This window comes from Podarcis gaigeae, assembly GCF_964106915.1.
Source record: "Podarcis gaigeae genome assembly, chromosome: 13".
Lineage (NCBI taxonomy): Eukaryota > Metazoa > Chordata > Lepidosauria > Squamata > Lacertidae > Podarcis > Podarcis gaigeae.
Window position 1 is genome coordinate 4,115,489 of NC_139689.1, and position 11,115 is coordinate 4,126,603.

General features: G+C 50.4%; 1 protein-coding gene across 1 annotated transcript; it reads right to left on the reverse strand.

Annotated features, from left to right (window-relative positions):
* Positions 1–660: 660 nt before the first annotated feature.
* On the reverse strand, positions 661–7,576 carry LOC310830720 (monocarboxylate transporter 13-like). Its single transcript, XM_083710549.1, has 4 exons — positions 7,365–7,576; positions 6,084–6,227; positions 3,301–4,074; positions 661–2,139 (listed from the first exon to the last, which is right to left on the reverse strand). Exons 1-4 carry the CDS (start codon positions 7,558–7,560, stop codon positions 1,826–1,828), a joined length of 1,428 nt encoding a protein of 475 aa, XP_083566675.1. The 5' UTR covers positions 7,561–7,576; the 3' UTR covers positions 661–1,825.
* Between the last annotated feature and the right edge of the window lie 3,539 nt (positions 7,577–11,115).

Sequence of the window (11,115 nt, forward strand, 5' to 3'; positions counted from 1 at the left end):
GCCTCTCCTGGTATGCCCCACAGAGAAACTTACGGTCTTCAGATAAAAACATCTTGAAGGTCCCAGGCCACAGAGAAGTTAGGCTGGCCTCAACCCGAGCCAGGGCTTTTTCAGCTGTGGCCCCGATCTGGTGGAACGCTCTGTCCCAAGAGACTAGGGCCCTGCGGGACTTGACATCTTTCCGCAGGGCCTGCAAGACAGAGCTGTTCATCAGGCCTTTGGCCAGGGCACAGCCTGACTCCCTCCCTCGGCAATCTTCGCGGAGCTCTGGCCCAATGGTTGCCAGTGGCTTGATTTGAATTAATTTTATAATGAAATGATTTTAGAATGTTGTATTATTTTATTGTTGTTCGGTGCCTTGAGCCCGGCTTCAGCTGGGGAGGGCAGGATATAAATAAAAATTATTATTATTATTATTATTATTATTATTATTATTATTATTATTAATCATACAATTGCAGAGATGGGAGCCCCCTAAGGGCCACCTAGTCCAACCCCCGGCAATGCAAGACCCAAGAAAAGTCTATCTAGCCCAACATCCTGTTCTCACAGTGGCTGGCCAGAGGCAAGTATGATTCGAACACAGGAGCACACCGCCTGCCTGCTGTTTGCAGCAGCTGATTTCAGAAGCGTCGCTGCCAGCGAGGATGACATAGAGACATCTCTTTCCCATGGCTTTTGACATTTGAGAAGGGTATGTTCTTAGGAATCATCTTCTCTTAACTTCTGTAAATTGTTTTAAACTGTTTCTAACATTATGTTTAGTGTTGTAGCCCAGCCAGGGACCTTAGGGTAATAAAGAAATAATACGCCTTCTGCATTTATCAGAAATCAATATTTTAGTGTGATTTGTCCCCACAAAACACTTCGTCACAGTTTCTTCCTATCTATTCAAAGGGCCTCTGCTGCACAATACCAAATGTAAGAATTCACTGATCAATGGATCTCTGTACTGGCTCACTGGGAAGACTTCAGAAATTCATTGACATGTGAGCTCAGCTACTCAGCAGCCCCTCTGCCTGAGTGATAATCCCTGGCATCCTGATACCTGGGTGCCATTCCAGAAATAACAAACCCAGATGAGGACAAAAGGGTGTGATGAACTTGGCTGGGAATCAGGGAAATGTAAATATATTTTTTGTTACACTTGGTGGAGGGCAAGGGGAACCATGGGGCAGGGTCCAGGATGCTCAGATTATTGCCACCCGACCTCCCCTTTCATGATGTAACCGTGATGAAGTTGGGGGGGGGTGTAACATGGGGATTAGCAGCTAATAAAAGTTTGGGTTCTCTTTTGTTTGGGGCTTCCATCTTGTTCCACCTGGTGGCAGGTGGGAGTCCCGCCGCGACAGTCTTCAATCAAGACCAAGCCTACTGGCTGCTGTTTTGCTCTGGTATTCCTGGCTGGTGTCCTTGTTTTTTGTCCAAGGGAGCCCTCAGATTTCTCCGTTAACAGAGGCAATGGGAGCAGTTTGGCATGCGCTGTTCAGGGTCCATCTCCTCCTCCTTTGCCCACCCCTCAAATCTCACCAAACCCCCTTTCCCCACATTTCCATTTACTGCCTAAACATGTGGGGATCTTTGCAACCACTTATCCACAAAGGACGGAAAGCTGTGCCAGATTTTGAGCAAATTTCTCACATCCTGCCTTTCCCCAGACCAAAGCGATGGTTTGGCACCCAAAACGGAGGCTTTGCTTGTCTTGAGGTGCTGCAAAAGGCTTTCTGGGAGGAGAGGGTCTTTCTCCTTGCCCAGGGAGCGCCAAGAGGTCCAAAGGCACCTCCATCTTCTCTTTGCTAGCGCGATCGGCTAACCTGTCTGCGCCTCATGCTCTGTCTTGTTGGGGCAGACCCCTTAATTCGAAGGCCTGGTGGTCTGGGGGTCCAGTGGGGGTCTCTGACTTGGTCTGCGATGGCCGGGCGCAAGAGAAGTAGTCCGGCAAGGTGAGAAGCGTCGCGCTGCCCGCCAGGAGGAACGCTCCGGCCGTGAGGAAGGAGGAGGTGTAATTCCCCGTGATGTCTCTCAGCCAGCCTGAAACGTAAAAGGTGGTCTTAGCTTTTGAGCTTATTGGCATCGCCCTCCGGTAAAAGATCATAGGAAGAGCCTTGCTGGGTCGGGCCAATGGTCCATGCAACTGTTCTCACAGTAGGAAACCCAGCAAGCAGAATTCGAACACAAGAGCCACTTTCCCCTCATGGGGTTTTTTGCACGTGGCTTGGGAGAAAAGCAATGACAAACCTAGACAGCATCTTAAAAAGCAGAGACACCACCTTGCCAACAAAGGTCCGTAGAGTTAAAGCTCTGGTTTTCCCAGTAGTGATGTATGGAAGTGAGAGCTGGACCATCAAGAAGGCTGATTGCCGCAGAATGGATGCTTTTGAATTCTGGTGCTGGAGGAGACTCTTGAGAGTCCCATGGACTGCAAGAAGATCCAACCTCTCCATTCTGAAGGAAATCAGCCCTGAGTGCTCACTGGAAGGACAGATCGTGAAGCTGAGGCTCCAAGACTTTGGCCACCTCGTGAGACTCCCTGGAAAAGACCCTGATGTTGGGAAAGATGGAGGGCGCAAGGAGAAGGGGACGACAGAGGACGAGATGGTGGGACAGTGTTCTCAAAGCCACAAACATGAGTCTGACCCAACTGCGGGGGGCAGTGGAAGACAGGAGTGCCTGGCGTGCTCTGGTCTAGGGGGTCATGAAGAGTCGGACATGACTAAACAACAACAACAGGGTGAGCCTCTGACCTGGATTCAGGGACAAAAGTATTAACCATCACAAAATAATGGCCAGGCTGCCCAGGTAAAGTAATCAGTGACCATTATCAGGTATCCCAGCAGACAGGATTTCTGCTGCAGATGCCTCCTTCTGTGATGTATGTATGATGCTTTGGGGGGTGGTCTTGGGCTACAGGGTGGGCATTTTCAAGAGTCTAAATAAGGGCTTGTTCTGGGTCCTCTCATCCCTCCTGCACGTGGTGAGCGGGGGACCCTGTTGCAAAAGTTTAATAAAGATCAGGCTTACTAGCGGCTTTGCTTCTCAATATTCTCTGGTTGGCCTCTGTTATTTTCTCCTACCGATAGGGAACCCACTTAAGGACTCTATACGGGCTCTTGGATAACCCATAAGGGGAAAGGAGCAGGTTTTTCTTATAACACAGGTGACCCGCTCCATCCTCTGAATTGTTACAATTGCCCTTTGCCAGCTCTTTTCAGTACCCATTTTGAGGTGAGGCGACCAGAACCCTCCACAAAAGAGCCCTCGGAAGCCTGGGAGCAAGGGGAATAAACCGGAGCCCTTTACCTGACAGAGGGGTCCCCACCAGAGCCCCCACACTCTCCAACATGTGCATGAGGCCGATACCGCCCAGCACCGAGTCGGCACCCACGATTTCCGCCAGGCTAGCGAACTGGAGTGGGACGAGGGCACCGGCAAAGAACCCGTAGCAGAGTCCGAGGGACACCAGGGCAGCGAAGCCGTGCCCCAGGGGCACCAGAGCGAGCGAGACCCCCGTGAGGACCGTCCAGAGGGTCAGGTGGTGGACCAGGCGGCAGCAGACGGCGGTATCTGCCAGCCAGCCGGCCCAAATCCGGCCAAACATGTCCGCCACAGCGGCGGCGGCCATGATAAAGGCGGCTTGGTATTCATCGCAGCCCTCTTCCCTGGAATGGGCCACCAGGTGGGCATAGGGGACGAAGTAGCCGGCGTCGACCAGGACGAAGGCCAAGATGTAGCGCAGGAAGCCTCCGTGGCGGAGTAGCTCCAGGGCAAAGAGGGAAGCCAATGTCTGCTGCCATTTTGAATCCTGGGCCTGGACGCCCGGCTGTCCGTCTCCCTCCCTGGTCAAGGGCCTCAGAAGCGCGGCGGACACCACCAGGTTGAGGGACATGGCCGAGACCACCAGCAGCGCCCCTCGCCAGCCGTACGAGTCTGCCAGGAGCTGGAAGAGCGGGGAGAAGACCAGCGAGGAGACGCCGGCGCCCGAGACGGCCAGGCCCATGGCCAGAGCCCGGCGCTCCTGGAAATAATCGGAGACCGCGGCCGTGGAAGGGGTGAACACCAAGGCCCAGCCGAACCCTGTGGTTGAAGGGGGAGAGAAAAGCAGGCAGTGAGGATCAGGCGGTGGATCGCAGAATCACAGGCTTGGAAAGGGGACCCCTGCAGGTCATCTAGTCTGACCCCGGCTCGGCACGGGGACCGGCAGCAACTAACTGCTCTCCGGGCTGCCAGACATTGGTGGGGATTGAACAGGTGCCTTCTGCTTTGTCTCTGAGCTACAGCCAAACCCCCCTGGAAATAAAGCAAGCTTGTAGTCCTCATGGATCCAGATAAATGGCTGAGTTAGACAGGGACAGGGACAGGGAACAGCTAACGTTAAATAAGTTGGAGTTATTGTTATTAAATATACCAAGAAAAAAGCACACCAAGAACTCAGGCCATATAAATTTCAGTAGTGGGAGATTACAAACTCAAACAGAGATTACAAGATTATATCCAATTATGGATCAGAAACCGGTAAGTTCATGAATTTACTGGTTTCTGATCCATAATTGGATATACATATCCTTATGAGTTTGAAATCTCTATTTGAGTCTGTAATCCTTGTCAGAATACATACTTTTGAATGGATTAGTTTTTGTTACAATTGACTATTGATTTGCGAGTAGGGACCACTCCCACTACAGAAACTTATATTGGCCAGAGTTCTTGGTGTGCTTTTTTCTTGGACAGCTGGCAGACCCAGCATCAGGGACTGGGATAGGTTCCCCATTGCTGACCCTATAGCCCCCTTTCCCTCATACCACCTGAAGGCTTTTTTGGGGGGGGGGGCTGGACTGTCCCTTTCCAATTCTTCATGTGGGATGTGAAACACAAGAGCAGTCAAGTACAACATTCCTAGAGTTTACACATGGGAGGAATGTTTGTCCAGCCAGCAGGTAAACTTCCTGTTTCCTTCTGGGCTGGGACAGACTTCCTCTGCATGTGACTAGAAGGGGGCGTGGCCTCACCTGTGCAGGTAAGGACAAAAGCACAGGGCAGGGCAGCCATCTCTCTCTCTTTGACTACATGCATTGAAGAAGCAACATCTGCTTAGTCAAAGATGCTCAAAGGGACTGTCTCCTTATGAGATAGTTTCCAGGTATATGTTACTTTTCTAAGCTAAGTCTGCCTTCTGGGATCCTATTGTGAACAGAATGATGTGTGAGTAAGCCTTTTTAATACTTTTGTAGAAGACTGTGTCATATCTTATCTTTTATGTGGGAATAAGGGGGAAATACCAGAACAGTTATTATAGAGGCTTTAGCGAGCCTGAGCAAACGCATCCGCTGCGAGTTTAAAAAGGGGGATGTTACTCTGCTAAATTGTGGAACTTGTTAACAAAAGGTGGAAAGGCGATAACCAAACAATATATCTGCTCCTGCACCCCTGAACATTCCCACACTTCAGTTCTTCCTCTCCCCTTGCTTAGGGAACAGATGAGGGACCATTGTCCCATAGGCCTAGCTCACCAATGTGAATGTGTATCCAAACTAACCTACGGTTGTGGGCATCCTTCTGTCTCAATAAACATCATCATCATCATTATTAATACCCTGCCCATCTGGCTGGGTTTCCCCAGCCACTCTGGGCAGCTCCCAACAGAATATTAAAAACACGATAAAACGTCAAACATTAAAAACTGCCCTAAACAGGGCTGCCTTCAGATGACTTCTAAAAGTCAGATAGTTGTTTGTTTCCTTGACATCTGACGGGAGGGCGTTCCACAGGGCAGGCACCACCACCGAGAAGGCCCTCTGCCTGGTTCCCTGCAACCTCACTTCTCGCAGGGAGGGAACCGCCAAAAGGCCATTGGCACTGGACCTCAGTGTCCGGGCAGAACGATGGGGGTGGAGACTCTCCTTCAGGTATACTGGGCCTAGGTATACTACTGTACAAAGGTGAGCATTTGCATCCATTGTCCTAACCACCTTTCACCCTGGCCCTGTCCATGTGGCCCTCGAAAGGCTGCCCATTTGAGAATGCGGCCCTCAATCTGGAAAAGCATCCCGCATCCCGCACCCCACCCGACTTAGAAGAAGGCACACCTGAGATGAGGCCGATGCTCAGGTAAAGGTGAGAGATCTTGATGGAGAACGAAGCCAGCAGCAAACCTAGGCTAGCGAGGAGGCCTCCGGCCATCACCACTGGGCGTGCCCCGTACCGGGCGCTGAGGGCACTCCCCATCGGGCCTGTAGGGGGCAGCACATGCATAAGTGGCAAGGTTCTCTTACAGTTGGCAGGCGTTGAGCTTGCTCGATCAATGCAAAGGAGCTGAGCTGCTGGATCAATGCAAACGTTCAGCTACCTCTGTCGCAGGTTTTGCAATCCCATGTGATTAATGTATGGCGCTGTGGGTTAAACCACTGAACCTAGGGCTTGCCGATCAGAAGGTCGGTGGTTCGAATCCCCGCGACAGGGTGAGCTCCCGTTGCTCGGTCCCTGCTCCTGCCCACCTAGCAGTTCGAAAGCACGTCAAAGTGCAAGTAGATAATTAGGTACCACTCCGGCGGGAAGGTAAACGGCGTTTCCGTGCGCTGCTCTGGTTCGCCAGAAGCGGCTTAGTCATGCTGGCCACATGACCCAGAAGCTGTACGCCGGCTCCCTCGGCCAGTAAAGTGAGATGAACACCGCAACCCCAGAGTTGTTTGCGACTGGACCTAATGGTCAGGGGTCCCTTTACCTTTACCTAGGGAGTTGAGGGTGGCTGGCCATTGCCCAGTTTTTAAAAAACTCTGTGCATTTATGTTTCACAGGGTGCGAAAGAAGGGCTTTGCACCTTTATACAATATGCACGTGTGCTTGGGCCCAGGGTCTTTTGCCTCACCATTCTCACTACTGACTCCCTGTTGCTACTCAGCTTCAAAAGAAAAAAGACAATAATTCATTGAAACAAATCTGGTAACCATAGCCTAGAATAGGGCTAGCTTTTTTTGCTGCTTCATCACGCTGCGGACTCATGTTCAGATTGTGGTCTGCTGAGACCCCTCAAAAAATTTTTATGAGCACTCTGGTGCTCTGGCACTGAGCCACGACCCCTTCCCAATGGGCGCCAGAGCCCATAAACACCTTTAACAGGTTTCCCATTCCTGGTACATAAAGAGCCTTTTCCTCGCCGCACGGCATAGGCAGATGTATCCAAATTACTGTTTAACTTTGATGACGCTGGCTGTGCATCGAAAGCAACGTTGGAAATAACCCAGCTGCTTTCTGATTCCTCCCTGACTCTGGGACTGGAGTTATAAGAGCGGAGAGGATCCGGCCGTCCCAGAGCCGGCACTCAAATCTCCACGCTGGAGAAGACCCCCGAAACCTGGAACATCCCTTACTCGCAAATTGCAGGACGGCGACGCCAAGAGACAGGGCCCAGGAGACGGTGCTGGTGGATTCCTTGAAGTGAGCCACAAACTCGACGAAGAAGACCCCGAAGGAGCGGATCACCCCAAAGACCAGGGCGGTTTGCACAAAACCTGCCAGGACTACCATCCATCCCCAGCTGCCCTCAGGATCCGTGCGAAGGGCCATGGAGTCCTCTTCCTTTGCAGAGGTGAGGGGTCTTTGAAAAGAAATGAGAGAATGGAAAGAGAGAGAGAATTAAATTGGTGGCGAGTTACTGTGCATAAGAACAGTGCCGGATTTATGTGTAAGGTAAACGAGCTTATGGCCCCAGTCTCTTGGGGGGGGGGGGGGGCAAAAAAAATTAAAGGGGGAAAAACTGGATGTACATTTCCAAAATATAAGATCAAAAACAAATAAAATAAAACCTACATACAGCAAGAGTGTTTTGTGTTGTTTAGGCTCCCATTTTGTTATGTGCAAATGGCTTTAGATACCTATTAGGTCCATAAATTACCATATAGCATATAGGTAAAGGTAAAGGGACCCCTGACCGTTAGGCCCAGTCTCGGACGACTCTGGGGTTGCGGTGCTCATCTCGCTTTACTGGCCAAGGGAGCCGCCGTACAGCTTCCAGGTCATGTGGCCAGCAGGACTAAGCCGCTTCTCGCGAACCAGAGCAGCGCACGGAAACGCCGTTTACCTTCCCGCTGGAGAGGTACCTATTTATCTACTTGCACTTTGACGTGCTTTCAAACTGCTAGGTTGGCAGGAGCTGGGACCGAGCAATGGGAGCTCACCCCGCCGCAGGGATTCAAACCACCAACTTTCTGATCGGCAAGCCCTAGGCTCTGTGGTTTAGACCACAGCGCCACCCGTGCACAATTCACAATTCAACACAAAAAAGCGACAATTTGTTGTTGACATATAAAGGGTCCCATTACCTTCAGTAGCTTAGGGCCTCATCAAACCTAAATCCAGCTCTGTCTAAGAATAGCAGAACTTGGCCGCGGGATTCGGCATACTGTCCACCCAGATGCTTTTTGTGGGAAGCCCACCATCAGGATTCGAACACAAGAGCAATTCTCTTGCCTCCTGCAGCTTTCAGCAACTGGGATTCAAAAGCTTGGCTTCCTCCAACCATGGAGGCAGAGCGTAGCCATTCTGGGTAGTAGCCATCAAATGGCCCCCTGGATAGCTCAGTTGATTAGAGCGTGGGGCTGATGATGCCGAGGTTGCGGGTTCGATCCAGACTTCATATTCCTGTATTGCAGGGTTTGGACTGGATGGGCCCTCTTCTAATTCTACAGTTCTACGATTCCCCTGTGGGACGTGGGTGGCGCTGTTGGTTAAACCACAGAGCCTAGGGCTTGCCTAGCGGTCCCTTTACCTTTACTATGATTCTCCTACATTAATTTGTCCAATCCTCTTTTAAAGCCTTCTAGAGCGGTGGCAGGGAGTTCCACAGATTAACTGAGCACTGCGTGAAGAAGGGCTTTATTTTGCCTTTCCTGAACCTGCCAACAGGGAGCTTCATGGGACATCCATGAGTTCCAGCATTAGGAGAGAGGGATAATTCCCCCCCTCCCCTTCTATCCCCTTTCATAATGCCATGTATTGTTTTATAACCTTCCATCACTTCTTACTCACCTTTTCTTTAGGGGAAATCATTTTAATTTATTGCAATAATTCTTTGCATTTATATTCCACCCTTTTTTTTTTACTCCAAGTAGGGGCTCAAATGCCTGGCTCTCCCCTCCTCGCTTAATCCCTGTGAGTTTGATTAGGCAGAGAAGCAGCATGAGTGACCTGAAATGTCACTCAGTCAGTTTCATGGGCATAGTGGGGATTCGAACGCAGGTCGCCCAGGCCCTAGTCCAGGGGTAGGCAACCTAAGGCCCATGGACCACAAGCGGCCCATGGGAGTCATTTAACCGGCCCTGAACCAAGCCACCTGCTCAGTGAATCCCCGCGCGCTGCGCTAAAGTGGTGCAGCGCAGCACAGGGACTCACTTCCGCAGCGCCGGAAATTGCGCCTATGCAGACGCAGACGTTGGAAATCGTGGCTGTGATCCGGCCCACAGAGGGATCTCCGCTGGAGTGAACCAGCCCAGGCGAGGTAAACCTTGCCGACCCCGTCTGTTGCTCTAACCACTGCGCCACACTGCCTCTCATTGCAGAACAGCTATTAAAGTAGAATGGCATGTCCAACTTAGATCTGTTGATAATGCACTGCTACTGTTGTAGTACCCTTGCAGAAAAGAACCACATTCCCCAACACCAAAAAATCACAGAAATCAAACTATAAGCCTGATAAAATTAACCATGCAGCTGATCTCTCCAGGGCTCCAGCTGTACTTCTTCCCCTGCTCCTAGGACTTGCTGATCAGAAGGTCGGCAGTTCGAATCCCCGCGACGGGTGAGCTCCCGTTGCTCAGTCCCTGCTCCTGCCCACCTAGCAGTTCGAAAGCACGTCAAAGCGCAAATAGATAAATAGGTACCACTCTGGCGGGAAGGTAAACGGTGTTTCCGTGCGCTGCTCTGGTTCGCCAGAAGCGGCTTAGTCCTGCTGGCCACATGACCCGGAAGCTGTACGCCGGCTCCCTCGGCCAGTAAAGCGAGATGAGCGCCACAACCCCAGAGTCGTCCGCGACTGGACCTAATGGTTGGGGTCCCTTTACCTTTACCTTTACTCACCCTTCCACCAGGAGGCGTTGTCCCGGCCAGCACAGCTGCAGGGGGTGAAATTCTGGACTGGACTTTTTCTGTCTTCATACGTCCAAGAAATCTGGGGCTTTCGAGAAACTGGCGGAGAATCTGGGCTTCACCCCAGAGGCACCGTCTCGGCCAGGACAAAGTCTCCTCCGCTGGTGTCCTTAAATCATCTTCACTCCTCACCCAATAGACTTCTTAATTTGTGCAACTTTGTTTTTCCAGACGCCACAGTCGACGAGGTTGCCTACGTCTGTGCGCTGGGATCTGAGCGATTTGGGTGGACGGACTTGGGCTGCTTCCAAATCCAGGACTCGGACCTGCTTGGAAGCATTTTCCTTTGAGGCTTGGGAGCCCAAGGATTTTGTGGGGTTTTTTTAAGTCAATCTTTATTGAGTTAAAATGAATATATCCATACAGGATTTGGAATTACAAGCTTACAACATAAGAAAGAAAGAAACGGAAAACGCAAGATAAGGACAAGTATATAAAAATCAAGGGGAAAAGGAGTGGAAAAACATACGTGATTATGGAATTCCTCAACATTAAGTATTTTGTTAAGGCAATGATTATTCACACAATTAGAAATAAAAAGTGCTGCAAACATTTAAAACAACCTCCAATTATTCTCATTGTACTTTATCTGTTACCGTATTTTTTGCTCTAAATGACTCACTCTTTCCCTCCTAAAAAGTAAGGGGGAATGTGTGTGCGTCTTATGGAGCGAACGCAGGCTGCGCAGCTATCCCAGAAGCCAGAACAGCAAGAGGGATTACTGCTTTCACTGTGCAGCGATCCCTCTTGCTGTTCTGGCTTCTGAGGTTCAGAATATTTTATTTCTTGTTTTCCTCCTCCAAAAATAGGTGCATCTTGTGGTTTGGTGCATCTTATAGAGCGAAAAATACGGTATATACATTATATCGCAGTTACCTGTTTCTTGTGATTTTTTATTATACCTCAGTTGCCTTTTATGAATTTCAAGGATCAGTCTAATTCTGCCAGGAGATTTTTGTTTACACCATAGTTTTTAAA

Bases quoted from the DNA above. Each gene is read 5' to 3' on its own strand.
- LOC310830720 (XM_083710549.1), bottom strand. From the start codon at position 7,560: ATGGCCCTTCGCACGGATCCTGAGGGCAGCTGGGGATGGATGGTAGTC. The intron at 4,075-6,083 runs GTGTGCCTTCTT...CTTCAACCACAG, and splicing joins GAGCATCGGCCTCATCTCAG to GGTTCGGCTGGGCCTTGGTG. The intron at 2,140-3,300 runs GTAAAGGGCTCC...TCCTACTGTGAG, and splicing joins GGTGGGGACCCCTCTGTCAG to AACAGTTGCATGGACCATTG.